The sequence below is a fragment of the Furipterus horrens genome, unplaced genomic scaffold (assembly GCF_987537825.1).
Source record: "Furipterus horrens unplaced genomic scaffold, mFurHor1.1.pri manual_scaffold_16, whole genome shotgun sequence".
Classification (NCBI taxonomy): domain Eukaryota; kingdom Metazoa; phylum Chordata; class Mammalia; order Chiroptera; family Furipteridae; genus Furipterus; species Furipterus horrens.
In genome coordinates this window covers 13,238,689-13,258,774 of record NW_028327186.1, presented here as the reverse complement: position 1 = coordinate 13,258,774, position 20,086 = coordinate 13,238,689, and the positions used below count along the sequence as shown (strand labels likewise).

At 38.5% G+C, this 20,086-nt stretch overlaps 1 protein-coding gene across 3 annotated transcripts in view; it reads right to left on the bottom strand.

Annotated features, from left to right (window-relative positions):
- The window catches only part of SCAPER (S-phase cyclin A associated protein in the ER), a 115,382-nt gene extending 101,347 nt beyond the window's left edge, over positions 1-14,035 (bottom strand). For 2 of the 3 annotated variants that reach the window (XM_090263625.1, XM_090263626.1), the window contains exons 1-6: positions 13,966-14,035; positions 12,076-12,255; positions 7,440-7,540; positions 5,799-5,915; positions 5,378-5,535; positions 1,203-1,459 (exon numbers count right to left, since the gene is read on the bottom strand). In XM_090263625.1, coding sequence (XP_090119751.1) covers positions 1,203-1,459; positions 5,378-5,535; positions 5,799-5,915; positions 7,440-7,531 — 624 coding nt within the window. In that variant the 5' untranslated portion in view covers positions 7,532-7,540; positions 12,076-12,255; positions 13,966-14,035. Of the gene's footprint in view, positions 1-1,202; positions 1,460-5,377; positions 5,536-5,798; positions 5,916-7,439; positions 7,541-12,075; positions 12,256-13,965 lie in introns of those variants that run through there. The other variant, XM_090263624.1, reaches the window with a different exon arrangement.
- Positions 14,036-20,086: the final 6,051 nt, after the last annotated feature.

The window sequence follows — 20,086 nt, the reverse complement described above, 5'->3', positions numbered from 1 at the left end:
TGATGCATCTCTCGCACGTCAATGTTTCTCTCTGTCTCTTATCTCCCTCCTTTCTCCTATCTCTAAAGATAAATAACATCTTAAGAAAAGCAATCTAAATAAACAAACAAACAAATAATGCATTCCTTCACCAAACAAGTAAAATAGAATTAAATGGACTAACATGAAATACTGGAAATAGTAAAGAATTATATTAAATACTAGCAATTTACAGTGGAATGGCGGGAAGTAAAAGTAGAACAGGTTGAAAAGAACCCTTACTTTCCTCAGCGTTAAGTAGCGGCCCAAACGACTACTCCCGGACTGAAGCGGGACGACAGCCCTGTAACCGGCATTCTAAGTCAGCAACGAGCCTGGGCAAAGGGGCCACATGTCTCTGGAACGAGCACCACACTTCTGTCTGAAGTGCACACGCTGGGAAATGTGACGGGCACAGCTCAGCGAGCACAGTCACTGCTGCTGTGACGACTGGGCGTGGGGTCAGACGGGCATCGTAGGTGCTGGGGTCACCTTGTACGGGACGTGACCGTCTGAGCACTACGCTGTGTGCCTGAAACTAATATTGTATGTCAACTGTAACTGAAAATTTAAAAAAATTTTAAAAACTGCATAAGCTAACTTGAACAAACTAAAGGATATTCTTTAAAAAAATGTAATGCGTTCTTTAACGTATTAATATCATAAAAGACAAAGACAGACCGATATTAAAGAAACAAAGCCAAATACCATGGGCAATTCTAGACTGGACCATGGATCAGGGGGAAAAATTCTTTGAAGGAATTATTCAGACAACTGGAAAATTTTTGAATATTGACGATAAGTTAAGTAATATTACAATATAAAAGTCAATTTACCTCAATTTTATAATTATAATGTGGGTCTATAAAAGTTCCCTTTTTCTTTGGAGATGCATGCTGTAATATTTAAAGGTGAGTGGTTATGATGTTTGCACATTATTCTCACATGTTTAGCATACAACACGTGTCTATGATATGTAAATATATATAGAAAAAAATGTGGCAAAATGTTCACCTGTGAATCTAGAAGGGTATAGGAGGGCTCATTGTTCTACTCTTGCAATTTTTCTGTAGATTTGAAGTCTTTCACAATAAAAAGTTAAGAATGAAAGAGAAAAATAAGACACTCCAGCACACACACATCCCTTATAAAAATTTAGTGCAAGGATTTCTGGAATGTACTACCTGGGTTCTTTCAGCAAGGGGATGGTCGCAAGAGTGTGACGAGTCTTTGGGACGAGATTCCTTAGCATCATAAGGCCCATCTCCGATAAATTCCCCTCTGCGCACGCTGTCCTCCGGGGAAAGTTGTGCATTTTCTTTATCACTGTCATCCTTTGATCTTGATGCTTGTGCTGAAACTTTGGGCATCGCTGCTGCTGACCGGGAACGAACAGCCCTTCCTCTCTGAACAGTCTCCCATCCTTCAGCATCTTTCCGTTCTGTGCAATTGAGGGAAGAAAATAATAAAGATTTCTTTAGATGATAAAAAATTTCAAACACCTATAAAATAAAAATATTTCCAATATAATTCCCATTAACTATAAGTAATATACTAACATGACACTACTTATTATTCAGGGCGTACACACACACACACACAGTCTCTTATCTCTCTCACTATACTGTGGGGTAGGCATTAATCCTACCCTACAAACACTTTTTAAAGAATGTTCCCTATTTCACAAACTAGAAAACTGACATTTAAATAAAGACTGACAGGGGTAGCATTGTGTTCTCAGAGCCCCAGAGGGAGGGGAGAGCGGAGAACTGAAAAAGCATTTGAAGAAATAATTGCTGAAAACTCTCTAGACTTAGTGAAAGACATGAAAGTAAGAAAAAAATGCTGGGAAACCCATGCTAAGACCCCTAAAACTTATATGAAACACAAAAGAAACATCTTTTGAACCTGTAGGTAGATGACGAGCTCTCAGCCTTCACACCAAAAGCATGATCCATAAGAGAGCTCTTGGACCTCAACAAAACTGAAATTTTTTCATCTGCAAAAGACTTTGTGAAGAGAATGAAAATGCACACAAATTGGTAGAAAATATCCCACAAAGGACTAGAGTCTAGAACATATAAAGAATTCTCAGATGTCAACAATATTGCCCTGGCTGGTGTGGCTCAGTGGACTGAGCACCAGCCTGCGAACCAAAGGGTCTACGGTTCGATTCCCAGTCAGGGCACATGCCTGGGTTGTAGGCCAGGTCCCTAGTTGGGGGCACAAGAGGCAACCACACATGGATGTTTCTCTCCCTTTCCTTCTCCCTCCTTTCCCCTCTCTATAAAAATAAATTAATTAAATCTAAAAAAAAAAAAAAAAAAAAGTCAACAGTGTTATTACCAACTATCCAAGTAGAAAAACAGGCAAAAAACATGACCAAACATTCCACTTAAGAGCACATATAAATGGCAAATAAGCACATTATAGAAATTCAACATCGTGAGCCATTAGAGAAATGCAAATCACAACCACAGTGAGATACAACTGTTATAATGGCCAAAATAAAATATAGTGATAACACTACATGCTTACACGGGATGGGGAAACTACACTTGTTGTGTGAGTACCACATGCTTCACGAAAAGGAAGGAATTTTATGTCAAGGAAAAAATACTTACAAAATGCTCACGGTTGTAAGTCATTATCCTATATTTTAAAATAACTACATTAAATTTTATATATTACATTTTAAAAGAAAGATTACACAGAACCTAAAATATTTTACTTCAAACATCTGGACTGTAAAAGCTCTAAAGTGAAAGTATGTTTAAAATGGTTTGAAAGTTTTCAAAAATTTTTTACTCTGAGGATTTTCAAATACACAGAATAGAGAAAATGGTATTATGAACACCATGGTCCAATCATCCAGCTTCAATAGTTATCAACATTCTTCTAATTTCATCTATTTCCCCTTCCCTATGTTTTTACTGAAATATTTTAAAGCAAATCCTAAACATCATATCATTCTCCTGTAAATATATTCAGTGTATGTCTTTTAACAGAAAAATTTTAAAAAACATAACAGTATCACTGTGGTAACCAATAAAGTTAACACATTAAACCCTATAGTGTCCAGTCTGTGTTCAATTTTCATCTATGTTTAACTTTTTAACAATTTCAGAATTGTATGGTTATCTTTTTGTTACTGCTTTCTAACGTAATTCAACTATGTTCAGAAGAGACAGAATGAGTTCAATCATCTGTAAATTTTTAAAAAATTACATATACTTGTCTTTTTTTAAATCTTTTCTTAGAGAGAGGGGAAAGGAGAAAGAGAGGGAGAGAAACATCACTGTGTGGTTGCCTCTCACTCGCGCCCCCAACTGGGGACCTGACGTGCAACCGAGTCATGTGCCCTGACTGGGAATCGAACCAGCGACTCTTGTTTTGCAGGCCGGCGCTCAATCCACTGAGCCACAGCAGCCAGGGCTCATCTGTACTTTTTTAAAACTTCTGCAATGTGTCAATTTAGGTAAACATTCTCTGTGTGTGTCTTTTAATTTTTTGTATTGATTTTAGATAGAGACAGAGAGAGAAAGAGAGAGAGAGAGAGAGACAGACAGATTTGTTGTTCCACTCGTTGATGCTCTCTTCTATGTGCCCTGACTGGAGAGCGAACCCTCAGCCTTGGCTCTAACCAACTAAGCTACCTGGCCAGGGTCTTCCATGTGTGTCTGAATATGTATTATATATTTACATCCATGACAAAGTAGCCTGTGTCAAAATTGGCCTTCTTTCCTCCAAACGCAAGTATAAAAGCTAGACAAAATATAAAAGAACTGTTTAAAGCCATTGGAAAGCAAGCAATAGAGGCCAGATTTGAGAAACTATAATTCCTGAGAAAAAGGAAGGACAAAATGAGATCCACATTCTCCCCAGAATGTTCTCTGAAGACACCTGGGAGCCTCCGTGCAGGGGAAAGTGAGCCCCCGCAGAAACCAGCGATCCTGTCTGGCCGAGGCAGATACTGGAGTTCAATGAGTCCAAAGAAACTAGGACTTCAGACGCAAGACTCTGAGAAAGGGGGTAAATGCAGGAAAGTAAGCCAAAAGTCTGCATTCCATCTCCCTTAGGAAGTCTGACAACTGCTAAGCTTTGCATATACAGGGCACGGTTCCAAGGCTCCCCGCAGAAAGCAGCAGCTGGGAAGCTGATGAGCTCAGCAGAGCTTGCAGCAACTGCACGCGGCTGGGGAAACAAAGGCTGGGAAACAGGGGTGGGGGGGTCTCGGCAAACACCCCCCGTTTTCAGTTGATAACCCCCCCAAAGTAAGACAAAACTAAAACATATCCATTTTCATAAAACCTGAAATCAAACTTTGACAGAACTAAGGTGATCTGCCTGTACTCTTTTTTTTTTTTTTTTTGCCAAAATAAAAGAGTAATATTTTTAGAAGGCGGCACTCTAATTTTTAATGTAACGTATTACACATTTAACTCAATATTATGTGTCTGGCTATAAAAGAGGAACAAGTAACTGAAAATCCCACAAAAATGTTTTCAAAGTAGCAAATCTACAGGTACTTTAGATATTTTACTTTTCAGACACAGACTTTAAAAAGTAATCATTATTAATGTATTCCAGAAAATATGGATTCAATACACAGAACAGAGAAGACATATCAGTAAAATGTTTCCAGACCGAAGCCTCAGAAGAAAAAAGAATGGTAAGGAATAAACACTTATTTGTTCAGACATATTACAACAAGATCATTAATCAGATTGTTTGTACTATCTTTTCCCTACTTATATTACCAGTTGTTGGGAAAAAGCTCCCAATGTAAGTATAGTTTTCTCCATTTCCCCCCTCACTTGTCAGTTTTTGCTTTATATGTTTTAAAAATATAATATTTATATGTATATATAAATTTAATTTTTCTCCCTCTGTTAAAATGACCTTTAACAATTAAAAAGTATCTCTCTTCTAAGTATTTCTTCTTTGTCTATTTTTTCTGATATCAGAGCAACACCAGGTTTGATCTGAATAATATTCAAATACTAATGAAATGAAATAGTTGCATGTGACCTAAAAGTGCACACTGCCTAAGAAGTAGCCTACTTTTTTCTTTAAGTCAAAAGAGCTATAAAGGACCTATGCTATAAATAAATTGACAAAAGAATTCATTCTCCTCCAAGTTTACACAGGGTAAACCTGAGACTAGAATGATCTCCATATGCTTTCACACAGATTTTTAAGATTATTTTATGGTTTTATGTAGGGCAGATAAACATCACATAAATGATGTAAAAAGATAAACATATAATGCTTTTAGCTCCAATTTCAAATAAGACAACTATTTCCACATAAATCCCGTATCTATTACTTAAAAAAAGGACGATTCAAAGTCACTTGCCGCTTTTGCAGGACTTCGGCACCGTCACTGGCGGGCAAGGCTGAGCAGGTGCCGCATCTGCAGCGGCGGCGGCGGCCGTGTGATGAGCCTTCACCTTGTCGGCCCAGCTGACACCTGTGGGAGCCAGACGGGGCGCGGGCACCGTGCCAGGGGAAGCCCTGTGGAGAAAGCGTCTGCTGCATTAGTAAATCCGGTATGGGTTTCAATTTGGGGGCCCTAATTATGTTTGTCTATATCACATTTTCTAAAGGTAAACTTTACTCTCCTGCATTTTATCCAAACAATTGCCAACAGATACACAACCACAGGCATGCGTATGCTTATAACAGAATATCAGTCTTACAGGAGCTTAAGTGTGTCATCTGCAGAAAACAGTTCACTATAATAAAAGCCTTAGTAGGTTTCTTTGAGTTCATCTCACCCAAAATTTAAGCTTCTTCGGGCACTTGATGTGACATTTATTCTATCTGTTGATGGACTTGGAATCACATGGCGTCCTGGAGACATTTTCTTTACTTCCCATGCCAGTGAGGTTGGCCTGCCAATTCCAGACACACAGATTACATTAACAGAGAAAAGAGGGATAGCCTGATCTTTTCTGTTTGTTACCAGTGCGTGAACACATGATCAGGTCACAAGTTTTCCCTGCAGCGGTACTGACCAGAAAGTCACCACAGTACCAGTGAGCAATCCCAGATGATGCATGGTCAGGATTTTCCACCCACTTTAACCCAGCAAATAACCCTAGAACTGAAAAGGGCCGTGAAGTTACAAAGGCATTGGTACAGAATACTTGTGTTTTAAAAGCCTCCACACACCCAGCTAAAAGCACATTTTTAAAGTGTGGTGCAAAGGTACTAATTCAGGCTCCTAGTGTCCAATGTTCTGGAGAACTAAGTACGGAGAACTGGGATCAAGAAGGAAGCAAGGTTAATTGCAGAGTACGCCGGGAGAAATGAAGCCTCCTTCCTCTGCCTGTTACTCCCCCGTGCAAGTGGGTGAAGAAACACTTCACTGCTCTCTGCTAGGAAAGCCAACTCCTCCTTCCTCACAGGCCCCACAACCAGTGAGTTTTACAGTCTCCACTGAAAAGTTTTTCTCAAGCAAAGTCTTCTCTATCTCTGTGCCCTCAGTCAGACCTCCGTAACTCGCAGAATCTCTGTGCTTCTTACTCTCCATTCAATCTAGTGATTGCGATTGATTTTCTCTCCTTAAAATGTGATATGGACTGCTAGAAAACAAGAAAATTCAGATAGAAGATTATCCAAATGAAGTCCAAAGCTTCTGACAACCTGCTGTCAGATCACCTTCCAGAAAGGCGGTAACAAATCAGACTCCCACCGGGTGACAAGTGCCCACTCCCCTTGAACCTTGCCAACAGCTGATATCTCCTTTTAAAAATTCCATTGGTCTGTGAAAAAGCACTGCCCTCAAAGTCTCAAGTATTTTCTAGCTGGCACCGTAACTCCATGAGGGCAAGGCCTGAATCTGTTTTGTTCCCCACAGCAGCCCCAGAGCCTACACATAGCACTCAGATGCCGTGTGCGGATTCCAGACGATGATTGGTACAGCGGCTCTGATCTCTCATTATCCCTTCAGTTAAGAATCATCTCTTTTCCTCAATGCCTACTACATTCAGAAGCAATACTGTAGCCTTCTCTACGTTGCTTTTACCTCCCACAAGCTCCGCACTTCCATCACTGTCTTAACTTACTCCCTTCATCTGAAAGGCCAACCGCTTCTTAAAAATCCATTATATGTATCCTTTCAATACTTCTGCATTCTCCAAGAAATAATTTCTGGTCTACTCCCCCAAAAGAGAAACGACCCTGTCCTTTTCCAAACACCTGTAAATTTTTTTTTTTGTAGAAATAAGTCCTATTTTACCCGACCCTTAGACTACATGTTCATTTTCAGCAGTTAAAACTTCTACACTACTAGGTAACAAATAAGTATGTGTTACTAAACTGAATGAGAAATTCTAAGGTCAAGTTCACTGTCAGTTCAACGACTGCTTTAGAAAAGGCTGGCATCTTTAAATGTGAAGACCAGAGTTTGTTACCTGCTTTGAGCATCTGTCTTCTCCAGCTTTTCCTGAAGCTGAATCCAGTCAATCAGTGCTTTGAAATCTCTTACATAGTTATCCAGCATCATCAGCACCTCCTAATTGAGAACAAACCAAGAAACATTATATTCCATTCTTCCGAGGGAAGGAAGCTCAAAACCTACTGATTTAGCTGTTTTGCTTTTTGTGTTGTTTTTATTCTTACAATTTGCCAAGAAATTGGTGAAGCTGAGAATCTAAAGACCAAGACATACTATTGATACATATTCCTTTTTAAGAGCTCCAGGATGACTACTCTGTCAACCTTTTTCATTGTGAAGTTAAACAGAAAAATGCACAAGACATAAATGTATAGATAAATTATTTCAAAGCAAAGATGCATGCAACTACTACCACAGAAAAAAATAAAACGATGCCAGTCCCCGAAAGTTCCCTGATGTCCCTGCCCTATCACTACTCCATCCCCTCCCAAGGTAACCACTGTTTTAACTTTTAATATTTAATTTTGCCAGATATCAGAATCCACATAAATGAATTCACAGAGTATTATTTTGTGGCTTTTGTACATCTGTTCGCTAGGTTCATCCATATTTCAGAGCGTCCCTGCGATTCACTTATTGTCGATGTCCAAGGTCACTGCTGAACAGTATTCATTAAATGAGTATTTATGCAATCAAGTGTTCGTGAATACCTGGGTGATTTCCAAATTCAGAATATTACAAATTGACTGCTGTTATTCTTGTACATGTCTTCTGCACACACGTCTGCATTCATGCTGAGTGAAACTGCCGAGTCCCAGGGTGAGTGCACGTCTCGCTTTAGTACAAAATCCTGAACCATCTTCCAGAGGCTGCTACTGACCAGCAGAGCACAAGGGTCCCCTTTTCTCCACAGTCTCTCCAACACGTGTCAGTTCTTGTTTTAGTGATAACAGCCATCGTAGCAGGTGTGAGGTGGCGGCTCCTCGCAGTTCTGATGTACGTTTCCCTCACAGCTAACGATGTTAAGCACTTTTTCTTACATCTGTTGGTCATCTGCACGTCTTCCTTGGACAAAGTACCAATTCAGGTCCTGTGCTCATTTTTTAATGAAATTGTGTTTTGTTTTACAACAGCCAAAACATGGAAACAACCCAAGTGGCCTTCAACAGATGACTGAATAAAAACGGTGTGGCCCTAGCTGGTGTGGCTCAGTGGACTGAGTGCTAACCCGCAAATCGAAAGGCCAGCGTTTCGAGTCTCGGTCGGGGCACCTGCCTGGGTTGTGGGCCATGTTTCTAGCTGGAAGCATGTGAGAGCCAACAGATCGATGAGTGTTTCACATATCCATGTTTCCCTCCCTCTCCTGTCTCCTAAAGTAAGTATACAATGGACTACTACCTGGCAGTTAAAAAGATGAAACGCCACCATTTGTAACCACATGGGTGAGTCCTGAGAGTATTGTGGCAGATGAAATAAGTCAGATGGAAAGGACAAGAATCCTACGGTTTCACTCACATGGGAGATAAAAAGCAACAAACAAATAAAAAACAAAACACATAAATACAGAGGACAGAACATTGGGCACCAGAGGGGAGGAGGGTTGGAGGAAGGACAAAGAGGGTAGAGAGGGTCAAATACAAGGTCATTGAAGGAGACTAGACTTTGGGTATCGAGGACATAACACACAGATGCTGTATTACAAAGGCGTACACCTGACATTTATATAATGTTATCTGATAGTTACTTCAATAAATTTCATTTTATAAAATGGTCACTTGTTTTATAAATACACGACTTTTATGTAACAAAGTTTTAGACTGAGTTTCCAGTATCAGCGGTTCCCACAGACCTCAGCCACACTTTAAGTTAGAAACATTTAAGAAAGTACAGCTACACTTTGGAAATTGGGCCCAATACTAATAACAAACGTACACCTACTTAGTCGCAAACGAAATACAGCACCAACCTCACTTCAGTCACAGAAGTTATATTCCACTTTAAAAGATCCTTCTGAACAAAGAAGTATTGTTTATTTCCTTTCTAGGGTAATTCTTACTGCCACATCAGTGGTAATAATAATCTTCTACAATCAGGAAAAGGAAAAATGTTAAGATTTAGTTATCTTCCTTTTCTCAATTCTACTAATATAATTCAAATTCTTTAATTAAATTCATTCAATTTAAATCACCTGCATTAGAGAACAGAAACATTGAATTCAGATTAATTTATTCCATAAGTTTTTTAAATCTCCCTTTTAGAAGAAGAGGAGGAAGAGACGGAGGAGAAGAAGTAACAACCCTGCACAGGACACGAATACAAGCAGCTAGACCTCTGCTACTATTTGGCCCAGAGAAAGTGTACTTGGTGGTTTCTACAACCCATTTTAAGGAATGTTTATCTCAGCGTTATCGGAGATGATCAGAGTGGTACCATGCAGCTGAAATCCGAGTCATGTTTTACGAACAAGGGAACACACACAAGACAAGCAGCTGGAGCAGCCTCACGGTCACCGATGCACATCGTTGCCCCCCAGCCAGGAAGGCCATTTTGTCAAGCAGGAGGAAACAAAACAAAAGTGCTTCTGAAAGTACTGTTTTAGGCATTCAGATAAGTACATATAGATGTACAGCTAAAATTACCAATGAGTTTACCAATTGACTGCAACCGATTTGATTGGTTTGTAATTAATTCTAGCGACCGGCACACAGCGCAGGGTGGCTGGCGCCACGGCTGTGTATTGCTGACACCTAACACCAGGGCACAGGCCCCTGGGCCCAGACACCAGTACAGCCTACGATTCAGTGAGAGGCGCTGACACGCACCCCATGAGAAGTTAGCGATAAAGGGACCCTTATTTGAAAAAAGAGCTTTACCAAAGTAAAAAAAGTTTTTAAAAGCATGATTTTTAAGACTGGCATGCTTTTAAAGCTATTAATGGAATAGCCATTCAAAATGTGAATCATCTGAAAGCAAGATGGCAGGGAAACCATTTTCGATACAGTGAATAACATCATCCACAGTCATCCTCACAAGCACTCAGCGAAACCTCAAACCTTGTCAGCATAAACGAAGAGGACGGCTCCCACTCCACTACTTGTGCGCCCCTACACCCACCCTGTAGCCCATGTACAAGGGAGAAGGGAAATGTGGTTCTGATGGGGACAGTGTAGTTTTGTTGGAATTTCAGTTCTGAGCAAGTCATGCAGAAGTGACTGATAGCATAACAGGCACATCTTCAAACTAAAAAAGTGAGAAATTCAGCCTTTTTTGATTACAGAGATGGACTCTGATCTGTTTGTATTTCTGGCTGAAATAGAAAACATACTTTTTACTACCATGTTATAGTTATCATGTGAATTACATACTATAAGTATTATTAACTACATTTTACATATGAGCCAGTACTGCAAATCAAGGGCTGAATCCACCTATAGAATGAGGGGAAAAACCTGGGTTATGTATCTGACAGAGATATCAAATGAGATAATGTATGGAAGGGCTTGTATAAAAGAATAGAAGAAAGATAAATAAAAAATAAACTCTAGGCATTACATATACAGTACATGCTGTAACCAAATGCTATTTTGTATCTTTTTCTATCCCTGCCTGTAAGTCCTGGGTGTGGAGAGTAGTAGAGCTGGGTATGAAAGTAACTTTTACACTCCCAGGTTTTATTTCTCAGTACAAGCCTTTGAACATCTTGGCGAAGTACAAAGGATAACACACCTCTATGTACCCCCTTCACTTTCTTAAAACCTTCTCCATTCTTATAATCTACAACTTGACAAGTTTCTATTGCTGTTAAAATTTCACAGAGGTTTGGGTAGTCAAGGGACGGAGCCAGATATTAAAGCAACACTGTCTTATGTCCAAGTTCACCTTTTGTGAAGACAGTATCAGAGAAAGGGGCAGGAGTTTCTTCTGGCCCTCACAGAGACATGATTACAAATGGTCAAATTTATATTTACTAAAAGGTGAGGCTTTTTTAGTGAATTTTTAGAGACAACTAATGCTGTATATCTGTTTAATATCTTAGTACAAAGTCAAGATTACCTAAAAACAGAAACATACCTCACTGGTGACATTCCATTCCCACCCAGGACTGTGGATGGTTAGCCACCAATCACACTTGTCCCCCACCAGAGTGAATCAGGAGATTGTTAAGTAACAGCCAACTAAAGACATTAAAACATAAAACCAAAGAACGTGAAAATCTCTCTACTGCCATCTAGAGTACCAAGATAGAGTGAAGATAAGGGAGATTTTTTTAAAGAGTGTGTGTGTGTGTCCCCGTCCCTCTGATTTGCAGCCCAGGATTATGTATCGAGACAGCTTCCTAGAAAATCTTGAACGTAATTGGGCAATGCAAAAACAACAAGCGCCAAAGTACCCTTGAAAAATCAAAATAAAAAAAAAAACCTCAAGCAGCAAGCAGAGCAGAGGTCGCAAGGGATGGGGGGAACAGGGAGAGGCTGGTCAAAGGGTAAAATCTCCCAATTGTGAAATAATTCAGTTTTAGGGTTCTCATATGCAGCACAGCGACCTAGAGTTAACACTACAGTATTACATACTGAGGGAAATGATCAAGTCAGGTGTATCAAAAAGTGGAGAATGGATTCAAATGGATCACCACGCCTCCAAGCAGAACTTACCTTACATTCCACCACACTTTGATCGGATTCACAAGTTACATAGATTTCATCTACTGCCCGGCGAAGGTTGTCAAAAAGAAATGCCCAGTATCTAGCTCTTAGATCAATTTTACGAGGGTGTCTTGCTTTAGTGGGACTTTTATCAAAGTGTTTATCTCCAGTTGTAGATGATGCGGCGTTCTAGTAAAGTAAAACGTAACAAAAAAAATTTTCTTTAAATTCTCCACAGATTGTATTATCACAGGAAACACGTTTTTCTTATCTTTATCCTTAACCAAGAACTTTTTTTTAATTTAAAAAAATCTGTATTGATTTGAGACAGACAGACAGAGAGAGAGAGAGAGAGAGAGAAAGAGAAACATCAATGTGAGATCAACTGCTTGCCTCTCTCACGCAGGAAATGAACCCACAACCAAGGTATGTGCCCGGACCAGACCCCGCTTATGGTGGAAACATCTGAGAACCTGACGACCCTGGAATCAGTGAAACAACCTGCGACCCCAGTCCTGCAACCCAGCAATGCCATCCCCACACTACGGAGACATTGCCCAAGTCCCACAAGACCCCAGACTCCACAGGGGAACCACCATTCCAGTGGCAACATCCCAACAGCAGGGCCACAAGCAGCAGCAAGGGACCAGTGACTCCTGGAGGCACAAGCAGCAACAAGAGGGCAGCGGTGACATCCTTGGAAGAGACCCTGGAGGGCAGCAAGTGCTGGCTATGAAATCTCAGTAGAGTTGGCTCAGGTAAGAGAAACTAAAAAGACATCCTACAGTGCCACCTACAGGAAACAAAAAAAGGCTTCTAATTTCCAAGCTGTGGAATTGTTAAGTGTAAAATAAAAGCTTTCCCTAAATAAGACAGTTGTTCACTACCTTAAATGCACTGGATTGATGGGAAAAACCCATCCAGCAACATGAATAATCAGAGTACAACGGTGTCACAAAAAGAAAACGACAGTCCTCCAGAACCCAAAGTCAAAGTCACGGGAGACGGGGATCACAATGACAGCGAACTCAAAATCACTGTTGTGAAGGAACTCAAGGAGATTGAAGAAAACTCAGAAGGACAGCTCAGTGAGCTCAGGAATAAAATTAATGAACAGAAAAAGTACTTTACCCAAAGTACTTAGCCCTGAAACTATAAAAAAAAGGAAGCCCTGGAAATAGAGCAGACCTCATGGGAGAGAAGGCAGAAAATATTATGAGATCTGGCTGGTATGGCTCACTGGACTAAGCCACCGGTTCAATTCCCAGTCAGGGCACATGCCTGGATTGCCAGCCAGGTCCCTAGGCAACCAATGTATGTATCTCTTGCACACTGATGTTTCTCTCCCTTTTTCCCTCCCTTACCCTCTCTCTAAAAGTAAATAAATAAAGTATTTTTTAAAGAAAAGGAAGAAAATATTATGAAAAGCTATATGCTAGGAAATTGGGAAACGTAGAAGAAATAGATAAAATCTTAGAATCATACAAATTTCCAAGAGTGAATCATGGAAAAAATAGAAAATCTGAATAGACCGATCACTAGTAAGAAAATTAAAAGAGTAATCAAAACCTCCCCAAGAGCAAAAGTCCAGAATCAGACAGCTTTACTAGGGAATTGTGCCATACATTCAAAGAATTAATACCTCAGTTTCCTCATCTGTAAATGAAGATAATAATAATGCATACATCAAAGGATTATTATAAGAAGCAAATGAATTAATATTTATAAAGTATTTAGTAAAAGCCAGGAACATAGTATTGTAGTAGATGAATGTCAGCTAAAAACAATAAAGTTACATTAAGTTTATACATGAAAATATAATGTACAACATTCAAATCCAAAAAAATAGACTTTATAACTAAAACAAAGTTAGTAACTAAAGAGTTGCATATGCTATACCTGTTTAGTAGTTTTATGAGCACCTTGAATTGTCCTCTTTGATTTTCCACCAGTTTGACATTTAGATTTTCCTTCAAGAATGAACAGATAAATATACAGATCAACAAATAGGCAATACAAAATAAAAATCAAACTATACCAACCGCTCGGGCATATCAACACACAATCTTCTATACATGGTCAATATGAACTACAGATGTATTATAATAAAAAACAAATTTCTGAGGTCCCAGAGCCCAGAGGCTATTTTCATTGAACAGCTTTCTCAGATCAAGAGTAAATCAACTTCTAAATGAAGTCAGATATTCTGACAATTTCAAAACGAGGCCCCACCCTGGCTGGGTAGATCAGTGGGTTAGAGCATCCTCCCAATATGCCAAGGTTGGCTGAAGGTTTGATGCCCGGTGAGGGCGCATGGAAGAATCAACCACTGAACGTGTAAATCAGTGGAACAACAAATCACCGTTTCAGTCTCTCTTCCTCTCAAATCACTTTGTGGCACTGTATGTGGGGGCAGGGTCTTGGCCCTAGAAAAACAGAATTATTATCCCCAGAAATATCTGAGAACACTGTAGCCCTAAAACAGGAACAAGTGACTGTTATGTTTTATCACTTTTATTTCTATGAATTTATTAAATTATTTTTTGAGAGAGGAACACCGATTCATTGTTTCCCTACTGATGCGTTTGTTGTTGACCTGGGGTCGAACCCACAACCTCGGTGTATCAGGACAACGCTCTAACGAACGGGGCTACTCCGCCGGGGCCCAAAGTGCTCTTTTACAAAGTAAGAAGTAAATAAATATTTCTCTATAAGTGGTAAAGTTTTAAGAATATAAAATAAATCTAAGAAAAAATTATTACATTAGCATTCTTCTTTGTCATCATTACATATATTCAGATAGTTTTATTTCTCTGGAATTATAGTTCTACTATTTTCTAAGAAGCATAAGAAAAGCTTTAAAACTGTAGCAGCTAATTTTTATGCACTTATAAGCAAAACTAGGTTATGTATGTCATTAATTATTGTATTTTATTTCCATTTATGAAAGCAAAAAATGTAATCTCTTAAAATTAAAAGAACCTTAATACAGCAGTCATACTAATATAATAAACCCAGACTCAGTCCTATGTGAAACAGTAAAACTATTAACACTGTTCTGAAACCATTTGTATATCAGATAAAAAGGGAAAAAAAGAAATTACTTATTATTTAATTTATACCAGTCTGTCCAAGAGTCCTAACAGTAAACAGTTTTCGCTCTGTCTAGTGTTTAAGACTAAATGTAACCTTATAATGTACAACAACATGAAACTTATTTTTAAGGCATACCATCGTCATCTTTGCTTTCTAGTGGAACACTCCAAGCTATCAGATTTCTGGCTGTACGACCTTCCTCTGCAACGATTCTCCTTACTTTGTCATGACTATTGGAGCGTTGGAAGGAAGCCTATGTATAGAAAAGAGAAAATTTGTTAAATTATTGAATTAGTCAACAACATATAAAATATATTAGGCAGATAAATTCATTAATTCTTCTATTTCCCAGGAAGAATACCCTCAACTTCTAGCCCTTTTTTAATAATGCTATCCACCCAAAAATATCAGTAACAAGTATAATAGTTTTAAACATTTGATCTAAGTAACGATGAGTCTGAGGTACTTCATAACATTACAGATGTCTATTTCCAAGAGTATTTTCACCTAGATTCTTTAGTTCCAGGAGACTTAAACAAAATACTTTATTTTCATCCAAAGTCACAGTGTGGCACCTAGTGTCTTATGAAGATTTTCACAGAAGCGTGTTCAAATATTAGATGTTTCAATAAAAAGCATAAACATCAGTCTCAAGTGAAAGTTTATACAGTATTCCCTCACTTACCACGGGTATTACATTGTAGAACCCCCTGCGATAGGTGCAAGTCAGCGAAGTAGGAACCTTACATTTATTTTAGTATTTCTATATATTTTAAGGCTTTATAAATCCTTCCCACACCCTTATTAACCTTTTCTACACTTTTATAAACACTACTTATGTTCTTAATCATATTCTACACTCATAAACTTACGTCACTTAAACCACACGTATACACTACTGCAAAATCCCGCAATATAGTGAAAAATCCACGATAAATAATTAAATATAAAATTTTTTAAAATCCCATGACACAGTGAGGCTGTAATAAGTGAACAGTGATATAGAGAGGGAGTACTGTATATTCAACTCTTACAATATGTAATCTAACAACACAATATTTTAGAATGTTCACCAATGAATCTACAGATTTCTGAGACTTGTTCCTAGACTGGGAAAAATTCCTTTAGGTTATCTCTGTTCCAGGATTAAAAAATATATATATATATGTAAATTACTTATACATTTAACTACTTCCTTTATAATCTTGAACTGTTATGAAGAATTGTGTATTAAGTTTTTCTGTCTGTACCTACATTAAAGTATCTGGTTTTCACAAAATCAAAATCCATCCATAATACTGCTTGCCTATAAAATGAAATTCCCTTCTTTTTTAAAATGGTTTTCCAGCTTTCCAAATAGTTCAGGGAAGAACCTTTCTCTTAAATTCCTTCTAGTAAATATTTAGTATTTTAAATAGTATGAAGACAAGACTACCAGTCTGTGAACCCTAGAAGTACATTAAAATTCTAAGAATAGTAGCACTTACCTGTATTATTTTTACAAACCATGAAACTCATCAGAGAAGCTTATTAACTGGCAGAATTTCCCTAAAATTATAGAACGATGAGCTGGAATTCTGTTCAGTAAGCTATGATAACTTTGTGAGTTCTTACTGATAGTTTATATCTTTTTAAAGTTAAAGCCCTAGAGGAACCAAGGCTGTGTAAATAAAATATGCATACATATGCACAAACAGTCACGCATCTGGAAATCAGTTTTACATAGGATATCACAACCAAGCTGAGTTTAATACATGAAAGCAAGGTAATCTTTAAAAATTTAAATCAATAAATATAAATTCCTGGGAAGGGAGGGGAAAAAAAGAGAAGGAGAGAAACATCGATGAGTGACAGAAACATCAGTATGTTGTCTCTCACATGTCCCCAACCAGGGACTGCACCCACAACACAGGCATGTGCCCTGACCAGGAATCGAATCCGTGACTTCTTGCTTTGCGGGACAACACTCAACCAAGTGAGCCACGTGGGTACCAGCCTCAAAAATGTGTAAATAGAATGACTGTATGATCCAGCAATTCCATTTTTGGGTATATATCAAAAAGAACTGAAAACAGGGCCTGAAAGAGAAACTTGTGCATCCACATTCATGGTGACTATATTCTCAAAATCTAAGATGCGGGAGCAACCCTGGCCATCGACAAACGAATAGATAAGCCAAATGTACTGTATGTACACAATAGCATATTATTGAGTCTTAAAAAGGAAATTGTGACATACGCTGCGATCTTGAGGACATTATGGTAAGTGAAATAAGCAAGTCATAGAAAGGCAAGTGTTATATGATTCAACATTTATCTGTTACCTAGAGTAGGCAAAAATATGTCATCAAGAGAGAAAGTAGAATGATGGTTGCCAGGGACTAGAGAAGGGGGAATGGGGTGTTATTGTTTCAGAGGAGCAAAAGCGTTCTGGTGATAAGATGGTGATGATTGTTACAGTCCTATGAACGTGCTCAATACCGCTGAACAATATAGGTAAAAATGATTCAGATGGTAAATTTTACATGTATTTGGACAAGTTTTTAAAAACTGAAAAAGAAAGGATTATCCACAAGTGAAGAAGAGGAAGAATAGGGATGAAAAGTCAGACTTCTCTAAGTGAACACTGTCTTATAGTTTACATTTCGAACCATGTAAGTGTTGCATGTAATATTAAATAAAATTTAAAGAGAAGAAGAAATATCCAAAGATAGAGTTTATAATTAAAAGGCCCTCACTACAGGAAAGTGTTAAGATATAAAATGCAGAAGGAAAATAATTCCAAATCACAGATATAAAAAAAATCAAAACCTCAGGATTTTTTGTTATGCTTTTAAGGCATAGAAGTGATTGAGGTGTGGGGAGCACAGAGTGGGTTAGGACAAACAAGGACGTAGAGAACAGGTAGATATACTCCTGCCCTGGGGGCCCCACACTTTCAAAATATGAAAAGCCAAAGATGATCAGTAACTAATGAAGTGAACAGGAAAGAAGAGAAAGGGGTTCACAAACCAAACTGGGACTCCCCCAGGTAACCCAATGAGGTAAGGGAAGGGAAGGGAAGGAAGTAAATCACAGCTGCCATGCTGGGAATCCAGAGTAAAATCATCTAATTAATGGTTAAGAATGTCGACCCCAAATCTCTCAAAGAAGGGGTCTAGGGAGGTTGGGTTCCCCTATAAACTTCATTCCCTCCTTTTCCTATCTCTGAAGATACTTAGAACTGCCTGCAAATCCTGTTCGAAAAGCGTGGGGAAAGTGAAGCTCTCTGTCCCGGTCCTTAAGGGAGTTTCACCGTGCTGGTCCCCATCCCAGATCCAGAAACCTACATCCTGACTGTCCCGGGGAGAGCACACCTCCTTCCAGAGCTGGCTAAGCGCTGGGTAGAAAAGCAGGTCAATCTCTTAGCGTGGAACAATGTATGACTTCTAAAAATTAAGCCCTAAAAGAAGCTGGCTTCCATTTTTATTTCTGTCCAAGGTCCCACAAATGGAAGGAGCGAGTCTGGGTCTCTCGGGTTGAAAACTACATTCAAGGTTGTTCACTTTATTACTGTGCTTTACAACAAGTGTGTTCTACAGAATATCTTAATGTAACAAATACTACGTCAAAAATAATAATAATAAATTTTTAAAAAGATGGAAGAGCTATGGCCAGGTGGCTCAGCATCATCCTAATATGAAGGTTGGAGGTTCAATCCCAGGTCAGAGCACATGCAAGAATCAACCAATGAATGCCTAAATAATTAGAACAACAAATCAATGTCTTTTTCTGTCTTTCTCTAAAGTCAGTAAATAAGAAAAATTTTTTAAATAGATGGAAGGCAGAAAGAAAGAGGCAAAAAAACAAACAAAAAAAACCCCCAAAAAACCCCAAAGGTTAGTGTTTCACATAGTTTAATCACTTACCATCATTCTTTAATTTTCTTCTACGCCAAGAAGCTCATTTATGAGATAAACCCATGGGTATGACTCCTAGAATAAAATATAAATAGACTATCAGTCATAACATTGTCAGTAAATCATATTTGTTCATAAAAAGATACAAATCTAATTTCCACAAGTGTCTCATAAAATTAGCGACAGAGAATAAAACTACTCCTTCATACTGCCTGTTTTGATCTAATATAGCATGTTTTAAATACTCCATGGTTTCAAAAAGAATAAAATGGAAGGGAAGCAGTGTTATTATATGAACAGTCTAAGACATCTGAACCCAGAGGCTTCAAACTTTTTTTTATTACCATCTATAAACACACACACGCAAATACTTTATATCCTGACTCAGCTTACACACGTGTAACTGAAACAAGTTTCTTGAAGTAGTATTTACCCCTGTTCTGTGAGTTACACTCTGCGTTTTTCTTCTCTATTCTATATTTTAAATGCTGCTTTCACTGGACTTATGACCCAGTAATGAATCTCGACCCAGTATATGAAACACTGTGTAAGCTCTTCTTAGTAATTTTCAAAAAGTGAGATTTTACCAGAATATCTTAATTACATAAGACTCTCCATAGGACAAAGCCAACTTTTCAGGGAACCTACTTAATGTGGCCAGATCTTTACTCAAAGATATCCAAGGCAGAGAAACTAGGTAGAACACAAAGGGGCATGGAAATTGCTAGAAACAATGGCCCAACTCTGTAAGAAGAGCTAATGAACAAAGAAAGCAAGCAGCAATTGGAACCAAACCTTCTGGGATGAGAGCCTAGATCTCTTATCCTCGGTCAAGTGAATCTGTCCCTTTTAAATGCAGCACCTCCAATGAAAACATATGTCCAAGCAGAAACTAACACACAGGTATTCACAGCAGTAGTATTCATAACAGCCAAAAAGTGGGAGCCACCCAAGTACCTATCAACTGATGGATTAAAATAGTATATGTATCCATACGATGGAATATTATTTATGCAGAAAAAGGAA